Source organism: Rhea americana, unplaced genomic scaffold, assembly GCF_003343005.1.
Source record: "Rhea americana isolate MKP2758 unplaced genomic scaffold, rheAme1 scaffold_27, whole genome shotgun sequence".
NCBI classification, from domain to species: domain Eukaryota; kingdom Metazoa; phylum Chordata; class Aves; order Rheiformes; family Rheidae; genus Rhea; species Rhea americana.
In genome coordinates this window covers 1090168-1111500 of record NW_028186390.1, presented here as the reverse complement: position 1 = coordinate 1111500, position 21333 = coordinate 1090168, and the positions used below count along the sequence as shown (strand labels likewise).

At 41.7% G+C, this 21333-nt stretch overlaps 1 protein-coding gene across 1 annotated transcript; it reads right to left on the bottom strand.

Moving 5' to 3' along the window:
• Window positions 1-366: 366 nt before the first annotated feature.
• C8B (complement C8 beta chain) lies at window positions 367-20967 on the bottom strand. Its single transcript, XM_085308161.1, has 12 exons — window positions 20876-20967; window positions 19139-19292; window positions 17957-18098; window positions 16444-16585; window positions 14033-14165; window positions 12937-13131; window positions 10164-10404; window positions 7859-7987; window positions 6455-6618; window positions 3967-4120; window positions 2625-2693; window positions 367-518 (listed from the first exon to the last, which is right to left on the bottom strand). The coding sequence occupies exons 1-12, from the start codon at window positions 20965-20967 to the stop codon at window positions 367-369; spliced, it is 1767 nt and encodes a 588-aa protein (XP_085164287.1).
• Window positions 20968-21333: the final 366 nt, after the last annotated feature.

Genomic DNA, 21333 nt, shown 5'->3' with positions numbered 1-21333 from the left:
CACATAAGATCAAACAGTCTTTTCTTATCTCAAAGGAACCTTCAAAAACAAAAGATTAAAACTTAGTCATACAGCTACCGAATAATGCAGGAGATTAAGCTTGTCTCAATTAACCTATTGCAATAAAGTCAAAGTATTAAGAATGGTAAACACATTCAATCCCATGGAACAATTGCAAATCATGTTCAATGGACAGGATCCATAACACACGCCCAAGTCCCAATGCCTTCTGAATATTTTCTGTCTTCAATGCACGTAGGATGAGACCTACAAGCAGAGCTAAGCTAACTTAATAAGCCAGTTAACATCTTTCCACTCAATTAGTAAACTGCTCATCTCTTTTGTGTACATTCTTCATAACTYCTTCTAGCAAGTAAGTGTCTCAACATCTGGCCCTGAGCATGACGAACCACCATTTTGTGGTGCAGGGTTGTTGCACTGCCGTCTTCTCGATCGCTGACCTCCTGAGCATGCAGACCACCTAGTCCAGCAGCCCCAGTTCCCATTAACAGCAGCATCTGGAAAAAAACAAAGCCAGAAAGGACTGTCAGAATAAAGCATTTCTTTCCACAGTTAGAGCTGTCAGCTTCCATGAATCATATTTAAACACAAATATGCCCCTGTCCATACCACTAACAATAATATACGTGAGTCATTAACAGTGAATGATTGTTTTAAGGATGTTAATTCCCTGTTTAGCATTTCTGGTGTGTATTCAAACTACACWTTATACAGCATGGACAAGGGAAAAAATATCAATTAGCTTTAAATTTGCTTATGGTCCATTTCTGTCCCTGACCCATTCCAAACCTATGGAAGAAAAAGAGCAACTGAACTTGTGTCAGCCACATTTTGAGGTGCTGGAGGAAATGTTAGCATGTTCTTGTTCAATGAATAACAGCTTGAATATTCAGCTTTCTATCCAGTGCTTTTCCTATTACACTGTTTTCTTCTGGACCCTGAGCATGTGAGTGATAGAAATTCAAAGTCCTGAGAATCCCAGAACCAAATGCAGAGGCAGTGCATAAAAGAAGGAAGGGGGAGTGAAAAATGAAGTTCTGTGYTGACAAGTGGATGGATGCAAGTTTCTGGGAGGGTCGGGTGTGATAACTTGTGTGGGAAGCCRACTGGAACAAGGTGTAAGTGACTCCGCAGTTTAAGACTCCATGGACTTGCTTCGAAACACCTATGAAATTGACCCTCTGCTCTGTGAAATCTTGGCTTAAAATRTATTTCAGCCAGCCTTGAATAGGACACAGTCATGCAGAATGAAACCTGGATAAGAGACGGTAAACAAAGGGCAATGATAAATGCAGTGCATCAAACTGAGACGGTGTCAGAGCTCTGGATGGCTGAGAACTGGTCTTATTTAGCATCTAAATTAATGATCTAGAAGAAATAAACAGTAAAATGATTAAATTCACAGATCATACTAAACCAGAAGGAGTTAAAAACATCAGACAGGAGACAGAAACAATACAAAGGGCCAGGAAACATTAGTAAATGCTTTGAAACAAAATAACAAGATTTTAAGATTAAAATACATGGTAGCATATCTAAAGAAAAACAGTTTGCAACATACTGGTTGYATCAAAGAGGAAAGCTTAAGAAATTGAGCTGCTGAAGGAGACCTGGGGCTCATCCTGAATTGTAAATTAGGTGGGAGTTTAYAGTCTGATACACGTGCAAGGAAGGCTTATGTGGCTTTGAACTGCCAAAGTAAAGCCACCTCCTGAGTGCAAAGAAGCATTAGACTTCAGTGCTAAACTCYGTTTCCAGTGCAGTAAGCTTTGGAGACCATAACCAACCAGTCCATCTTATAACTCTGCTGTCAGTTCAGTCAGTCCRCAGATCAGCTCCTCGCACTATCTACCTACAACTTCTCCCTCATCACTAACTAGTCTCAGCCTGAGCTCCCTGGAAAAGGAAAGCCAAAGCGTATTTGTCAGTTTGAAGGGGCCTAACCTTGTGCGGGGGGTTGGACAGACAAGGGATAGCCAACCTTGGGCATATTTCTCCCCATCCGTCAGCTGACATCCCCAGTCAGGCCCCCCAGCATCACTCCTAGATACAGCTGGGACTATCTGTATCCAAGTTAGAGCTGAGTACATAGATGAAGACCATACAGTACTTTCTTGTCCCCTCTCTGCAACATAGACATGGCCTTCTCGCCAACTCAGCGAACTACAGCAGCCTGAAAAGGGCCACAAGGATTCAGAGGAGAGACGAGAAGAGGTCCTCTATGCACGGGTAGGTATGCCTGTGCTCACCAAACAGCAATGGTGCTGAAAGACCCCACGGTTATAGGTTCTCACAAATGGATAACAGAGGCCAAGAGTGTTTCCATCCTTACCTCACCAGCACCAGGCAGTGAACTCTCTAGGGAAGSGCACAGACTTACTGATTCTGGTGCCCTGGGTCACCAGCAAATCCCTTGACATTTAGAGATACAGGATCCAGCCTATGTGTCTGGCTTTCCCTCCTGGGACTYGACAGCTGCCTTGTCCTGGGCCACGATAGCACAGTAATACCAGTGCAAGGGGCTCGCAGCACTGGCCACCTCCTTGTCCTTTTTATTAGGGCCACTCTCCCCCCTCTTTCCTCGGTCTTCAGATCCTTCTTACCTTCCCTCTTGGTGATCTCGCAAGCAGTGCCACTATAGCCAAGGGGACATAAACATTCGCACTCAGTTCCTGAAAGCAAGCAGAGATGGTGGGATTACAGACCTCATTTCCAGCCACATTTCCCTACAGACATCCATTTCTTTTCAGTGTTTCATCTTCTGTGAAGAAAGAACAGTGGGTGAAATTACACCAGCATTTTTCTCCAGTGGCAAGAGTACAAAACAGTGATAAAGCAGTGAAACTGTGAATATCTTGATGTCCCTCTTACCTCTCCAGCCATTTGTTCCTGGCTCTGCCCTGCAGTTCAACAGTCCCTCGCCTACAGCACTGCACTAATTCAGCAGACCAGTTTGCCATGTAGTCCCTCTGTCCCCATCCAAAGAGGGTTTTTCTGGTAAAGCTGAGAGGGGAGCAAACTGTTGGCAGTGCCAAGAACAAGCACCCAGGACAGACACTTTTCAGCTAGCTTTTCTGCCAGAGGAAGAGTTGGTGCGACTTCCCTACAGCTCTTCAGGACTGGTCTGTGCTTCCCACAGCAGGACCCCAGATCAGAGCTTCCACTTACATGATCATTAAAAAACTCTTGTTGAGAAGATCCTAAATGAAATGCTAACATGACTCAGATCCTGAAGAAGTTATTTAAACAAGTGTAATCATGGGAAGAATTCTTTAAGTGCTACAATCAACTGGCTGGTACCTGAAGCAATCGTTTTTGCATCAGATTCATTTAGATGATAACGACTCATCAGGAATTTTGCAGATGCAGATTGGAATCAGGCACTTGAAAAAATGGCCCTTTTGTTAGAAGCTGTCATCACATCATGTGTCTCTGTTTAGGCAGTGTGGTTTTGATTCAATTTAATTATTTTTCTCCTTCATTTCAAAATCACAGTCTGCTTCCAAAGGAGGGCAGCTTCTATGAGAAATGGGGGGAGGTGACGGTGATAACAGAGCTTTGCACTTAGATGGTGCTTTTCATCTTCAAAACACTTTTACAAACACTAATTAATGTTGAGACAGTAGGCACTGTTGTAGGAAGATGGAAGCAATCTTAAAAGCAAAGGARGAGACATAAAGATGTCAACTTTTTTTAATGCATAATTGAGATGGGAACAAATTCTTCCACAAAACTGATACAGATGATCACTCCTACTATACAGCCCTYGACTTCATCGTCTTTACTGAAGAGTGGCATTCTACAAAAAGAGCAACTTAAAATCTTTTTCATCACCCAGGAATAATAGGAGAAACTAAGGAGCAGATTACCAGCTAGCTTCCCTCCTCCTCGCAAATTCCCTGCTTGTTTCTTAGAGGGTAGGCGAGAGGTCTAAAAACCTTCTACCTTTCAAAATGGGGATTCCATTGCCACGACATGGAGCACAGCGGCAGGAACTGCTCTCCAGCTCAAACTCCTCAAGAGCACGTTGCATGTTTTCTTTTATTGCCATTGCATTAGCAAAGTCAGTTGGAGTCACCAGCTGATACAGTGGCTGTGCCTGAAGAGAGGTAAGAAACTGCATTTACTTCCAAGTTCAGCATAGTGTGAGTGTTGCACAGCTCTGCGGGAGCGCAGCTGGCGAGGGAAACGACGGCCTTGTGGTACGTGCGCCAAGTTTCCCGTTAGCATCTGCATAAAGCCAGTAAACAACAAGGCAGCAATGTCAGGAATACAGGGACCCTCCCATTGGTTTACAATACCAAAGAAATTTCAAATGCATAATGAAATACAACAGCTACAGAGTTAGTGGAAAAAACAGCACAAAGTTTCACAAAGGTTTCATTAAATGCTTTCCCATCCATTTTCCTAATTTGGACATTTTAGACTAGATTTGATCAAATATACTTTTAATGAGTGCTCTCATACTTCAATTTAACAAGGATCTCCAAAGTCCACCCACAAAAAGGTCCTTTGGTCCTCAGACAGCTGCACAGAAGAGCCAGATGAGAATATTCACAGACATTCGTATTTTCACTTTCCTCTTAACCACTTTGGTATTTCAAGGCTGACTGCTCTTTTTATGAAGCCAAGCAGGGTTTCCACTGCCTTCAAAAGGGACTGTGTTGTGACCTTCATCTATAAACACCACAGACAGGCTTGGCGGTCTTTGCACTGGCTGAAGATAATGGGATGCACAATGCAGTGGACATGCAGCAGAAACTAAGGAGACTTTGGCCTCCTAATCATTTTTCCAAGAACAAGAAAAAGTTGAAGCGTGGCCTATAAATCGGCACGCATCCACTAATGCGAGATGACATTGGCACATATCATTAGAGGATCCATCTCAAGTTCCCATCCTTGCTATATAACTACTTAGATACCAGATCTGATATACAGGCCACTGGAATACAGTAAGCATGAAAGATAACGGTACTGGTGTGAGTCTCAAGCTACTAGAAATAGAGGAATATTTTAAGAAAACCACACTCCTTTCCTGTTCCTATACATTCACTCTTCATCAATTACCTGTGATCCATACTTTGGCTTTTTTAATTCAGATCATACAAATAMGGAAATACCTTAAGATTGACCTGCCAAGTCCTTTCAGCAGATGATTTATGAACTGATTTGCTTTAGTTTTCCCTAACTAAGCATTCCTGGGCTGACATTTAGTCACACACTGCTGGTGTTTTTGATCTTCAAGCCCCACGGGGGTATGGAAATGAACGGTATGGAAATGAAAGATTATAGACAGCAAATCCAAACTGCATCAGTCTGTGGTTTTCACTGGACAGCATGGTCACAGGCGTCAGGCTAGATATCAAAGGGCAAGACAAGGAAGAACGTTGCAATTCATCGTGTGAGAATTTTCTGTAAGTGGGATCTTGTGTGGAAGATTGCATTTCTGTTTTCASCTGCTGAGAGACCCCACGGTGCATTCGCGGAACATCTATCCACAGTGTACCGGGGCTTTGGAAGTGCACATCTGCTGAAGCAAGTGGCAGATGGGCACTGGAAGAATTTCCAAATTGCTGACTTTTGCTTTTCTTGAAACTTAGAATTCATCTCTTCTTTTTAAAAGAAATTAAAGAATTTTCAAGGAGAAGCAAATATTTTTTTAGAATTATAAATATATTTGTCTAAAATTAAATTTTGTAATAAAACCAACAGTATARTAGCAACAAAATCAATTTCCATCACTACCACCTCAAACTCCAGTTTTGAAAGCATGTTCTCTTGGACCTTTGTACTATTCACTTTAACTTAGAGTGAACTTACTTTGACTTTGGAAACAATGAGGCAGACTTGCTGCATACTTCCATTCGCTTTTTACTTTTACAGTGCTTTGTATTTGTAAACCTGTTCAGGATCAAAAACTCTTGACTCTGAAACCAATATCCCATTTTTAAGGTATAGCTAAACCGCACAAACATCCAGGCATTTATGGTGAACTCCTTAACATTCTAAATCAGAAACAGTTGTTGCTAAATAATCGCTGGTGATCAGAGAAGACAGAAGAAATTTGAAGAAAAGGAGATCCTCCTATTRAACTCTACTACTACTTAAGCTAACAGCTATCTTTTTGATAAGTGATGCATTAGTAGAGAAGAAAAGTGGATAGTCTGACTTGCTTCATAGGCAGCAGGTGWTCATATCCGCACAGTCAGATTAGAAAGGAGAAAAATCTGTTTACTTCGCTTACTTTCAACTACATCACTCTTTCTAATCCAGCAAAACTCGGATCCTCCAAGTATCCACTCTTGGAGGCGCCGTGTTACACAATGTAGTTCTAATAATTGCCTTAGAAATTGCCCTGCTTTTTTAAAATCTCATTTATGTGAACATACACTTCTCCAAGGCACTCAGCTGAATGAACTGATGGATACAGTACCTTTAGCTTTATGATTTCAGGGTTGTACTGTACAGCATCTCCCCATTCCTGCATTAGCGCAGCAGTCGGCAGGTCTTTGTAAGCCAACGTGGTAATGTGTTCACTCGCTCCTCCCCGAACAAGGGCGATGAAGTCCTCCACATACCGTTTTTTGAAGGTGCTGTCTGCAAACATCCATTCAGAAAATTGGCCAGTCCTACTTGGATGTTTCTTCATGGATGGCAAATAAGATATAAACTAAGAGTAAAATACCCCTGTAAATGACCCATCCCATTGAGAGCAAAAAGGAGAAAGGCCACAAGTGTGTCACATACTTGTGGCCAAATGAACTGCCAGGTTCACTTCAAGCAAAATTTTCCCTGCCTTCACAAACAAACAGGGTTCACTCCTATGGGAGTCTGGTTGGAAGAAGGGCTGTGGTACTCAAACTGTACTTTTTTTCTGTCTTTCATTTATAATAATGTCAAAAGAAACATTAAGTAGATTAACTCAAAGCTTGTAAGACCGTTAGATCACCATAAGGTAATTAGATCACAGGCTAATGGGTCAGGATCTTTCCGTGTGGTTACACTCGAAAAGCACTTAGAAACTCCAGCTAGCACAGGTTGCGACACTTGGAGTGACAGACCCGTGCCCGCTCCCGCTGCAGCCAGGAGTCAAAGTCCTGCTTACTTTAGTAGGGTGAGATCAAATTCCATTAAACACATGAAGCTCGTTTTATGAGGACAGACTTATTTCATTTGAGAAATGGAAGATAACATGTCATAACATAAAGAACAAAATGCYCAAACAAGCCGCAGAACCACTGACGCCTGGTTTCCATGCTCCCTTGCAGCAATAACCCCATCCTCCTCTCACATATCCTGTCTCTCCCAACTGATTTCTTGCCTATGGCAGCCACTTACAATGCCAAAGGTCCTTCCACAATGCAAAGTTCCTCACCACCGTAAATATTGCCAGTTCTCCTCCAAATACCTTCAGCTGCACCCTCCCGCTGCTGAAATGCTCCCAGCTTCCCATCGTGGCTCCCACAACACCAGCACCTCCCTGYACGCTTTCCCTCATTTGGACTGGAACAGTGCAGGAAGCAGTATACTGCTGTGTACGCTGGTCACTCAGCCCAAACTGGACAGGTAACAGTTGATCTGCCCCTGTTTTTTCCCAAGAACGAAGGAGGGGACACTGAGAAGGATCTTTCTTCTCTGCCCAACAAAGAAAATTTTGAAAGAAAAAGAAAGAGCTTTGAGACATCTGCCCCTCTGTTAAATTTGTCTGAGGCTGGCCAACATATTCCAAAACCACTGTGAGGGCCTGGGGAGGTCMTTCAGGCAGAAAAGATAACAAAATCCTCTTTTCATTATGACAAAGGCTAGAAATGAAATCACAGAAACATTTCAGGCTTACCTCCAATTTCTTTTAAAAGAGATTTACAGGTACCATCAGTCACTCCCAGACCCAAAGAGATGCCTTTGATAGTTGCACCAATGTTAAAGCCATGCTGTGCACATTTCTGGACATCACTCAGAGAATAACCTTAAAATGTACACCAAAACATTGCAGTATTATAAATAAAAACATTCTATTTTCAAAGTCTTTTACTATTTTTTAATCTCAGTATCCCCAGAAAACATAAGTTGCTAAATATTCTTCCTTCAGGAAAAAGGAGATGAGATGAAGAAACCTTCACTGGGACGTTTACTGCATCCACATGAAACGAAATGAAATGTCTGTGTTTCACAGAACTCTAAAATCAAGTGCAAACACAAGGTAAATGTTGAAAGAAGAGGTCTTTCATGAGCAGTGCAGCTCCACCGGGTTATGTAAAGTCACAATAGCTAGGCAGCTGTTCTTCGACTTAAATGCCAAGCATCTTCAGCAAAGGCTTACGTATCACCCATCCCCACAGTCAAGACCTTGGCTTTTAAAGGTAATAGGTCAAGTAACCTCTCTTCTCTTTGCAAGCCCAGATCTCCAGTCCTTTGCTAACAAAATGTTAATTGTCTCGGRGAAGCTTTTCCATGCAGCTCCACTGTATTTTTTTTTCCTTACATACAAGCATTATCCCTAAAAATCTGCAAATCYACCACACGTTCTCCTCCAAAGTTTTTCCCCAAACTCCTTGCTGTTCTGACAAGAATATTTAGGCAAGTATCATGGTAAATACCAGATAGTACACTCAAGTATCTCTTCTCATTTTTTTTCTTTCCTTTTTTTTTTTGATGTTGCTGTAATCTCCTGGGTTTTCCTTAGTTCTTTGCATTTTAACATAACAGAGTTAAACTCATTTCTAGATCACATGGATGCACAATGCAAGTATCGTAATGTGGTTATCCTGCTCTTTCACTGTTCCCTCACACCCRATATTGGCTAGTTCCTGAAATGGAAAAGAGGGCTGTATCGAGTTTTGGACTGACCCAGTACGTCTCTTCTTAATATTCTTAGTCCATACGCACTTAAAGGCAAAACTCGSTATTTGATGACATCCTCGTACAGCACCTAGCATAATCCATACCTCTCCATTGCCTACTGTCCCACAGAAAATATCAAATCAGGCAATATAGACACATCTGGCGCATTGGATTATATGACAGAACTAACCATGGGACACAGTTTGTGATATTAGACCTGTGAAAGAAGACTTGATCTCCAATGGTGCTGGAGCACAAATAGCACAGTTGTAACAAGGACTTCAGAGGGAGAAGCCTAAATTCTGTTTAGAGCTATCAAATGGCTGTGAGAACTTATAGACCGGCCCAAAAGGGGATAGTTGAAAATGCYGGTCATACTGAAGGATCCTGATCTAGGTCAGCATATACTTTTAGACAGCACTTTGATACAAACAAAAATGTACATTATTTCACGTGTGCAACTGAATATTGCTTGTGATGGGCCCCAGTAACATATGAGAATTTGGACAGTGCTAACATTTTGAATATCTGAAATACAAATTTAAATTCTGTCCCTCTGAGCTGTATCTGACTATAGCATAACCTAGCAACTTCTAAGACAGCAGAAGAGCAAACAGATTGAGCGCAACACAGCAGTCCACTAAATGCTTTTGCAAATAGACAGTGAAGGCTGTTACTCAGTTTCCCATGCCCATGAATAAATAAGAGAGTGCAGCTATTGATTAATGGCACGTGGTTCTCCCAATCCTACACAGTAAATCATCATTTCTTGAGAAAAGGAAGCAAGAGTCAAAGAACAAGAGCAACGTCAGACAAAAGAGTCACCTAGCAAATTATTTACTGTTTCCTACACTCCTGAAAAGCTCTGGACGCTAACGGTGTTTCAAGACCATCATTTGAAAGGTACTGGAAAAAGAACTTGGCTGAAGATTTTTCAAAGCTAGCAAAAGAGTTAAGCTATGTGACTCATATATGACTCTCACTCATCTACACATCTTGTCAGCTTCCAGGAAGCATAATAGAAAATATTTGCACTTTTTTTAACAGACAGCACCCACAGCTTGAGAGCTAGATGAAGCCCATGATCCTGAGCACGCTTTGAAAACCAGACTCTTTATTTGCAATCATAAAACACTCTTCCTCCCCTATTTCCTGCAGGTTTTCTTTGAAACATTGTTGACTTCCACCTTCTCTTTTCCATCCTCAAACCTGAATCATCATTAAGTGCCTACAGAAGGGTATTCACACAAGAAGGTTGGATCTGGCCCCAGAGCTTTTTGGCAAGTATCAGATGCACATACCTGTCTTTTGGAGCTCGTTACCGTTCAAGACTAAAGTATATTCGTAGATACCACCAACAGTAGCCTCAGTGATGTAGTGGGTGCCGTAGTCCCTGTAGAGCTCTCTGTACTCGCCGTAGCTGTACTCTGAGGGTAGTTGACGGAGCCGCTGCATGAATTCATAATGCAGCATCAGGCCCTGGGGCTTCAGTTTATAAATGGCAACATCCAGCTCAGAACGGGCATGAATAAATTTGCTGGACTACATGAAATGCAGAGACAAAAGAGAATCAAAAAGAAATGAGGAATGTAATTCTCTTGACAAACTGCAATTCTTTGCTGTTAAACACTTATGCTGATCAGGATTTATCAGTTTAACAATTTACAACTGGAATTATTTTAATTTAGTTAAAAAAAAAAAAAAAAAAAAAGTCAGCAGTCGAGTTTCTGAGGACCAGGATAGAGAAAAGAGAAGGAAGAGGGAGAGACACTTATCACAGGTTAGATGATAGCTCAGGCATTCAGCTGGGACTTGGGGAAAGCCAGGTTCAAGACTGTTAAGATGCAAGGACAAAGAGCAGCATCCTCAGAAGAGCRTTCTATCCCTAATACTGTCAGCTAGCCAGTTTCCTCCAAAACCTCTCCTCTGAAAAATTTTGAAATCTGAAATCATGTTGATTTATCTGTGAAATGGTCATTCTCTGGGTCTCTGGCTGACCTAGATTAATACCTGTACTCCACAGAATCTGCCATCTGCCAAAACTCAAAGGAAAGAGGAAAACACACTTCTGTGCGTGCATGTGCACACACGCACTTTCATGCATCTGTATAGATGTGTGTGTGTGTATACATCTGTATAGACCTTTATATATCTTCTTTCTGGCATAAAAGTCAGGAACAGAAGAGGTCTTCTGTCACGTCCAGTTTAGTGTCCCGTTGTTTGGGTCAGCAGCACATTAATGGGGTTTCATTATAGAACTCTGCAGCTTAAATAATAAAATCAACATTTAGCATTGGGTTTCTATTGCAAATGCTTCTCACATACCTCATGTATCATCATGGGTAGTGTCTCTAGTAGACTCCCTGGAATAGTTACCAATTGCTGGAAGCAAATGCAAATTTAAAAGCAACAAGAAACACTCCTGTTCCAGAATGCACTCTGTACTGAGGGTACACACATAGATCAGTGCTACTACTATCAAATGATCAGATTTGATCTACTACTAATCAAATGATGTTGCCCACAACCCCAAAACTAATCATAGAATGGTCAGGTTGGAAGGGACCTCTGGAGAACATCTAGTCCAACCCTCACCATAGCCCACACAGAGGTTGAACCCGCGACCTTGCCATTAGCAGCACCACGCTCTAACCAACTGAGCTAAACCTGCCCCCATAGCCCTAGGAGCTACAGATTAAAGCGCCTCTAGCCAGCTTAAAGCGTGCATCTGATCGCAGCTACGACCAAATCTCTGATTGCGCCATCCATATTTTTTGTTGTGCTTGTCCCAATCTGATGAATGATGTATTCAGATATATCTCATCAACCAAAGTAAAATGGCATGTGTTAGTCTATAATTAAACCCACGGAGGGCCTGCCATCAGTTTTCATTCTGCATTTTTGTCAAGATTGCCCTACAGTTGAATAGTTTGGCCTCTTTGTTTGCATTATCATTTACCAAAGTGACAGCTCCYGCCTTGCTGAACACACCTAGAAGAGGAACGGCTCCTCGTGCGTGAGACAATACTCCGCGGCAATCACAAACAGAATAGCCATCCATGCCGCAGACTGCTCTCTGGACTGTGTTTACAGGCACAGAAATCCTAGAACCTCAAAAAAAAATCCTATTTGCCCATCTTTCACTCAAATCCCCAAATTACTCAAAGTAGCTACAGGGTAGAAGGCATGCTGGACTCCAGGGTTTACTAGTTAAAAGCGATTTTACCGATGGCTTCCCTTTGAGTAGTATTTGCCTGGCGCAACGAATGTTCTGTTTTACGTTCTTTTAATGAAAGAATAGTATCCAGTTGGGTAAACCTGTAATTTTCACTTCGGAAGCCCAGAGGCTGGTATGATGGATACGAACCTTTTAACGGTCGGCATGTCAACGTGCACAACATCCTGTTGCTGATGTGCAGCATGGAGTCCTGGTTAGAAGTACAATTTGTGCATCTCCTACTAACATTTTTACTGCACGGAGGGGAGGCCATTTGAACATATCTCTTAGCTGCATTTTCTTAAATGACTTTACTAGCCAGGCTCCTAACTAGTATGAGCTGATGTAAATACAAACATCTGCACAGGCTAAATCAATTAAATGCAAAGAGAAGATTTCTGGGTCAGTCTGAGCATCACCCCAGTGCTGATGACTGAAAGCTAGGAGAGTATTTGGAGGAAGTACCAGCACGCTTTTGTTCACGTGTTCTTTTACTCTTCCCAGACGTCTGCTGCTCATCACTGAGGGAAATACAATCCCTTGGGCTTATCTGGTACATTCTCATACTCTAACCATGGATGCCCAAGAGTGCGCTAGACAGACTGCATTCAGTCTCATCTGATTTTAGAGGCTAGGCAGCCTGGTTCTTGGCTGATCCATCAGTGGAAAAGCTCCCATGTTTTAAACACAAGCACTTGTGGCCAAGCACTTCACCAATACAAACTGCAAAATCCAATCAACAGGAAAGATTTCATTTATCCTGGTTATGGCTACTGACMTGATGATGGGGATTAAACTGATACATACACAAATAACAGCGAATGTGGTAGCARAGAATTAAGTGGAACAGTGCTTACAGTTGAAGAAAATCTTTTCATCCTTTGAAAGAACTTCTTGAACCTCCTGTCGTTAGAACTGTAACCAAGTTCAAACAAACGTAGATTTATACCAAAGCTGAAGCTAGACTGTGAAGCTTTTGCCTTCAGGACATTACTTTCATAATTTGAGTAGGAGTCATATTCAGTCAGTGAAAATTCATATTTGCCTTTGGTCTAAATAGAAAGCAAAAACAACACATTTTGTTTCCTGCATAGTGATTGTATACCTCAAGCATGAGGAGGGAGTACAGACACAAACATACTTGTGAATTAAAGCTTGTACTTTGAAGATGAGAAACCTTTTATAATTGCAAAGCATTACTGTTAACACTATGACTTCAGGAACACTTCATTTACAGCAGCAGGGAAGCTACTATGTCCTCCGTATTGCAGGGACCTGAGGCTTACTCAGTAAGCCAATCTTATGTAAAGAAACCGAAATCATAAACGTAGCCTTCACTGAGAGTTTAAACAATTTAAAATTTGAAGAGGAAAAGGTTTCCTGATGGGCAACRCTCAAAAATATCATGCCAAGTCATCAAGGCCAAATTGAAGCCAAATACATAACGTGTTTGAAGTGCATCTTTGATGCCCATTGCAGGTGATTAAGCTCTATGGAAATTATCAAAGTACCTAGGCTTTCACACAACGCATATGGTGTGCTGCTAAATACTAAGCTGTTGCATGTTGATAGCTTTCGCATAGTGGGTCTCTCCAGGCACTTTCCAATTCTGTTGAATATTAACATCACARTTTCCACTAGCTGATTTCCTCTTGTACAGACGGAACAGAGAAGATATGCTCAGCTTTTGCAATCAGAAGGTCCAAGGGGAGTTGGCCATCTATTTCAGTTCACACGGATAGTCATTTAAGAGAACTTGTCCCAGTTTATACAGAGCATGTGGTATGATGACATTCTAGAAGTAGGACTAAATTCAGTCTTATTCCATTTGTTCTCACAAGTTTTGTAAATGTTTATAAAATGATTTAGTTATGAAGCTTTACTGGTGTTTGCACTAAAATTATGCAGCSTATGTATGTACATTTATTTATGGAAGAAGACTCTGACACTTACCTCTGGGGTATATCTTTCTACATTGTATGGCTTTCTAAATCTTGTGTCTGCAATATAATGGGAAGAACATCCCCCAGCATAGTACCTGTGATCAAGAACTGATCCTTCAAAGTCATTTGTGAAAATATTCAACCTGTATAGGAATCACAGCAGCAAAATATTAAAGTTTAGCAYTGATTTAAGGATGCAGAGCAAATAGTACAGCTGAGAAATACAAAAGGCTGTTTTGCTTGGCTGAACTTTCTTTGTTTTGTCCGCCTTTCTTTTGGAGCTCTGACATAAAGCTTTGCCTCTTCCACTACGTGYTCAGTTCAATTGCTCAGCAAAACCTAACCGCCTAACAGGTAAACAAAAGACAGGGTTGAATTTTGACACTGTGCTGAATATAGTATTCCCTTCTAAAGGGCAATTTCACCTACCCAGCTAGGAGTGGCACCAGAGCTTTACTGCCACCAGCACTGGCAAGACTTGCACTCTTTATACTTGCACCKTGTTAAAATCATGGAGACTGTAGACAGCAGCGAGCACAGGCTCCTGCACTGCAGTGGAAGGTACAGAGGAGTTTTCCTGGGAACGGCAGCATGAACTACAACAGCCAAACAGGTGACCAGGAGATTCAAGCACACTCCAAGCTCTCCTGAATGCTGGCAGCAAGGCAATAGCATCCAACAGGGTCTTCAAAGGATGGTTTGCCACCTATTTCATCAGTCTAGGTTCATTTTTGATTCACAATTCTTTGTTCTGGTTTATCAGTCACATTTGCCTGGTTGGTCAAGGATCARCCACAGATCACTCAGCAAGAGTAAAATCTGTGTCTAGTTGCTGAAGCAACAAAGGTCACTTGAGAGACATTGGGCAGTYTTCCTTTGCCTTTAGTAGATGAGGGATAGTAACCGCAACCCGTCTGCATCCAGAAGGGATGCAGCATTACCACCTCTTCAGGTGGAGGAATTAGACCAGGCTCATTTGCTTTCCAGTCACTGATGGTGGGTTCTGTCCCACCTCTGTTGGTCATTKTCAGGACAACCTAACATCACTCCCGTGGTACCCAGCTGAGGACACAGTACTGATCTCCACAAACTTACACTTAAAGAGTTACAAGAATCATTAACAGAAGCTTCACAAAAAGAAAAATACTGCTAACAGTTAATTTCTTGCCCCATTAGTGTTCCAGGCCTCTGCGAGATCTGCCCCTCCTTATTCTGGAGAGATAATGTCTCTGAAGTTGTAAAATATTAATTCTAATTTTAGAAYAAACTGAAAAGCAGAAGAGTCCACTAAAAGTGTATTACTGAGCAATTGTAGCTTCAAAGAGATGAGAAGCATGTTTCTATAATTGTCTGACATTATTTTTAATTTTGATTAAACTCAGAAGTACAAAGCTTTAGCAATGACAAGCACAGYAGCCACGTCTCCCAAGAGTGAAAAAGAAATTATAATTCTTTCCTTGCAATGTGATTTTTTCTTTTTTTTTTTGAAGTAAAAAAAAAATGAATGAGATAATGACTCTTCACCCAGTAGAATTTTACATAAAGTTCCATAATCTGAATCTGTGAAAGCTGGATCATCAGTTCAGATGTGGAACTCARTCCCCACAAAGCTGGCACTCATGAACATATGGGTTAAATCCTGCCCCACTTAAGAAAAAGGACAAAAATTCCATCATCTTCCACTACTGTAAAAAGCTTACCCAGGAAATTTTGGCCCTGCCAAAACCAATACCGTGCCGAATATAAATCCATTGCTAGGTTCAGAATTTAGGCAATCCAAGATGCTGATTTAAGTCACCCTTTGAAGAGTGATATAACTGCCTACTATAACATATGTTATTAACATACTCTCCTTTGTTTTTATTTCATAGCCACAATTTTAAGTGGTCTCTTGGTTCTTAAAGGCCATGACATTCCTGCTCCCCATACACTGAATTAGGCCCGCRGCTAATTATCCTTACATCTGTGCAAAATAATTGGAATACAGAATCCATCTCACCGATTAATTTCTAACGTGTAGGACAATGCACATACCTGTAGATATTTTAGAAGAGTTTGGAGTTTACATTTCTGTCTTCTCTCGCTTTGCAAGTTTTGGCAATATAAAGCACATGCACCGGCTCTTGCAGGACGTATTTGCAGCCTGAGCTGCTGCTCTCTCTCTCTAGGAATCACTGGGTACCACGTACACTTGGGTGCCTCCGATTTTTACCTACCTTGCCTCTTTCTGAAATACTGATGGAGTTGATAAGAATTTTTCCCACAGAACTTTTGGATGAGGACCCAATGACTATTGGATCATAACCCCCGGAGACAGCAGTTGTGAYAGCTTTTCTCTGTTCAATATTTATGTTTGAGGCCGCACAAAATCCAGCATAYTCTTAAATAAGAAAATGGTCCCTGCTAGAGTCATTGACTTACCCTTTTGCCAGATTCTCTATTCCCCAGTATTGTTCTGTCTTCTGGTCACATTTTTTAAATACTTTTTTGCAGTTTTTTTCGTCTGACTGGTCCCCACAGTCATCATCCCCGTTACAAAGCAGCCTCCGTGTAATGCATCTTCCTAGGATGCAATGTGTAAATTACTGACAAAATAATCTTTTATTATAAACTCTTAGTGATATCACTGCAAAATCACAGCCTCTCGAACTCAGGGAGTTTAGAATTACAATAAGAGACTGCTACAACGCTTTGTTCAAAACTACCTGGAAGATATTTCCTCTCCATCAGAGGTTTTTCATGCAGATATTTAATCCCCTAACTCCATCTACTCAGTTTTGTGCAAAACTTTAAAATTCTTTGTTCAACCTAGRGAAAAAAAATCTCTAACTAAAAAAGGATATAAATTGTTTTTACAAAAAATTTTTTTTAGTATATGACAAACTTTTCAGCAGACCTAGTATGAATTTCCTTCTCCCCTCTTTTATGTCCAGAATTTTAGAATCCCACTTCTACAGTGCCACCAAAGAACTAGCATGTGACAAAGTGACATTTGCCTTGGGGACACAGCTCAGAGGTGTCTTCCCTTTCCCTCCCTGAGCAGCTGAGTGCAGTGCACTAGCACCAGCTTTGCACCATCTTCAGGTGCTGGTGCTTACCTCTGCCTGCCATCTGCCTCCCCTTCCCTTCTCTGCCCTGCTCCCGGCATGCGCTTCCCTTGCTGCTGCACAGGGGCAGATGCAACAGCAYCAGCAGAGCAGAGGTGGGAAGACAAGCAGGGACTCGGGCTGCCCGTTACCAGGAGGAGACCAGCATTCAGTCTCAGCAGCCCAAGCTGTTCAGCACCCAAGAATGCTTGCTGGGGACCCACTGTCACCAAGCAAGCACCAACAGGGTAGCAGGGAGTGCTCCACAAGGTTGGATCTAAGTCCTTCTCATTGTAGCAAGTGATTTTCCAKCTGCATCCTACTAATTAGGGAAGCTCTAGGTGCTTCCCTAATTTGTGGTTCCATGGATCACTTGTCCTGGGCTCTTTTACGGATCAGCACAGTAAATTCTGGACGTGGCTAACTGCTGCCTTGCCTCCCCACATTGTTTAGAGTTTCCTCTGCTTATTAGTCATTCATATGGATGGAGGGAAAGGCTACTAGTGCCACCACAATAAGCTGTTGTGCTCTAAGGCACGTGTCAAGGATACCTGGCACACGTTCTGCTGTTGCTGTCAGCTCATTTGATCCATTTGTGTTACAAATCTTACTGATACGACAAATTTTTAATTTCCAATTTGGAGATTTTAAAGACACACTTCAGACTGACAGACACTTGCTAACAGAGCCACTCCAAAGCACTGATGCAAATACAACGCAAGCACGTATGGACTTGGGTCAACTTCTGACGTATCTTTAGCTAGGCAAACTCTTGTAGAAGTAGGAAGTTCAGGGTGGTGCTATCACAGAAGTCAACTGAGCAGCATCATTTCTCACTAAGTGCTTACCTGTGATTGCACATACAAACCCTTCACATCTAACTCTATTTCTGCAAGGACTATTTGTAACACAGTCTTCAGTTTCTTTATCAGAATGATCACACGGATCTCCACTGAACTGAGAAGGTTGTTCCAGGCGGGCAAACCTGTACTGTGATGAAATAAAAGATATTGATTTGTGTATAGAAATCATGAATTTTATAGTTCCCCAGTTGGTAATAGAAAGTTTGCATTTGGGAGATCTGATCTAAGACTAGTGCCATAAGAAAAAATAATGTATAGGGTAGAGAAATGAGATGCTAGCAATGTACCTCATTTGAAAGGTTTCTAATCTGGGAGAGTTTTAATTTTACTAAGCAAGGATTGAAAAGGATGAAGGGAAGTCTGCTTTTGACAGTTTGTTTAAACGAGTCTGACAAGGTAGTGTGGATATTTGAAAGAATAAGGAAGGATTCAGTTTTATTTCCGCTCTTTAAATTAATGCTGGTAACAACATCCCCTGTTATTTTCTACGTGCATATGCCTTGGTCCTCTGTATCATTATCCTTCCTTTTTCAGGCTACTAGGATTAACTCTTTGATAYGAAGCTTCACTTTGCCCTGCTCCCATAACTGATTATTCTTGCTGAAGCCAGAGGACAGCTTCTTCACTTTGTTAACAAAGGTCCTTCTAGTCAACCTGGCACGGTATGGAGCAATGGGCGCTTTGCTAGTCCCACTACTAGGATCACTACCTCAGTTTGACGTGGTTCCTTGGGTAGAAAATACTCACTGGAAGAAAAGAGAAAGCATCGTAATCCTGAAAGACACCGAGTGTCTCCAATTCCCCCAGGGGTCCGTTAGTGGTGAGGATGCTCACACTAACAGGACCCCTGGAAGAAAATGATYGTGTTGGACAGTGTCCCTCCAAAAGACCAGGTTTCCCTCTTCTTTTCAATGAGCCTGGGCTTACACCTTTCCCAGGCAGCGTGGAAGTCACTGGAGTTACCGTGTGGGTGAAGAACTGAAGAGAGCTAAAAGCCACCTGAAAGCAAAAGCTTCAGCCTTCCCTACACCAGCACTGGCGGAGTGAAGTGCTTTCCTCGGCAGCTTCTGGCTGTTTCTCCAAACCCATAGATAAATAAAAACAAGGCCTGGAAAAGGTCTTGTTTCYGTTTTCTCAGCCTCCATGCTTAGATCAACAAACACTCACCCTTTTCTTTTGACAGGGATCGCACTTGCTCCACGACGACCAGCTGGAGAGCACACAGTCGATGGGCTGCGGCAGATTGCTCAAGGATCGGGCCGACCTGCCTYTGGCCAGACTCGTGTTGGTGTCACTGAGTTTAAGGGACTCCTTTTCACCACTACATTCAACAACACATGACAGCTTCAGCGTGTGAAATCACTGAGCTGTGAGGGCAGAACAACTCCACCTATACATGTGGAAATCTACATGCCAAAAATAATTAACTCTTGTTAGACTTCACTGATTCTTCAATGCAATCTCTAGATTTCAGTATTGACCTCATACTGGTTTTAATTCTGTATGAAACCTGTCTGCTCTTCAATGATCAAGAGTAGATCCAGCCCTATATAACACTGGGAGCCTGAGGGTAGAGCCTGCAGACCACTCAGGGGGGTGGCAGCAGTATACATGCTGGATTTAGCCAGCTTGGGTAACAGTAGAGGTGCCAACAACCTGGACTTCATTTCAAGCTGCACAACTGCCCTACAAAATAACCTAGCACAGTGGCCAGTAGCAAAATCTGCGCCATCAGTTCCTGCCCTTCTCCCCGTTTACCTTCTGCTTGCTACATGGACAGTATTTCAGTGCCTCACTGTCAGACACAACCAACGACTCCAAGGTCAAACATTTCCGTGACAGATACAAATCACAATGCAAATGACCTGCATACACTCAGCATTTTTTTAAAATCAGACTTCAGTACCTCTATTTCGCAAGTAGGCTTTTTTTTCTCAAGCTGGGCAGAAACAGTAGTCTTAGACTCTTAGCTCACATGAAGAGTCAACCCATCAATCCCATTCGTCCCAGTAATGAACTTGGAGAAGAGTCTGAACTCGTCACCCTAGTCACTCTCTCACCCATGTCACGTGACACTTGTCTCCAAGGTTTCCGAGATGCCAGAGCTAAAACATTGCAAAGTCTTTTGGTGGATCTAGTATTTCTGGTTGAATCCTCACCGCAAACAAATACCTTCYTTGTAGCACCCAATACTCTTATTCCCTTTAAGTAGGAAAACTAAAGTAAAATGATGAAAATTACTTTCTTTTCATACCTCACTGGTGTCCATAATTCCTTCACCAAGACAAAGAATAGCATCATCTAAAGCTTTAAATATGAGCTAATGCCCCCCCCCCCAGCAAGGGGTTCTCATTACTGCATATGCAAAATTGCATGGAATAAAGGACTTACAAAAACTCATCAGCTTACTGATGCGTGAAATCAGAGCTCAAAGTTCAGAGAGCAGTGGAAAAATTTAGTTAGATCAGAAACATTACAGTCACTGATTAACCACAGTGCTCTAAAAGAGCAAACTGTATTAAGCTAATAGAGAAAAAACAAATATTGGTCAAAAATTCTTTCCATATATGTATCCCTAAAAACCTGAAACCTCATCTTTCCAACTCCAAATGTGTTGGAGAGCTAGCACATTACATGATTGCACATTGCAAACAAATTTCCACTGTRTTACAACCTGGTCCTAGTGCTTTATCATATCAGATTTATCAAATAAGACTACTTCTTTAAATCAGACACATTGCACTATGTTAAATTTTAAACAATGTCTTTYGCTATTCATTAGAAATACAGAAATAGCTCAAAATAGCAGCTATTTACTATACACTATAAGCACAGAAAACCAGTACTGAATTTCAGTATTTATCATGTAACTGCATGGGTACTTCTTTAGAAACATTCACTTACCTAAAGCAATGAACATTTAGGAAGTCCAAGACCACATAAAATAGGAACAGTTTGACTGTGCACAAAGTAAATGCTGAGCATGATGTACTCATGATTCCCAGGTACCACCAGCAATTCGTAATCACCCCAACGCTGGTTCAGTCTGCCAGGGGATTTGAAAATGGTTCAAGTAGAAAAGGATAAATTAGTAGGTCGTTTTTCTGCACAGTAAACAACAGATGACCCACCACCTGGCAAATTCACAAGGTAAACTTCACGATTGTTAGCACAATTGCTAGGGAAGTACGAAGAAAATGACCATCAGCTCAGAAGCAATTTACACTTTCATTTGTAATGCTTCTTTCCAGACTTCGAAAAAAATGAGTATTTCAACAAGTGAAATAAAAATATTCAAGTCTTGGCAAAGGAAAGAGTCAAGAGGATAGTGACAAGTAAATTAAACCTAGCTTTCTAAAAAC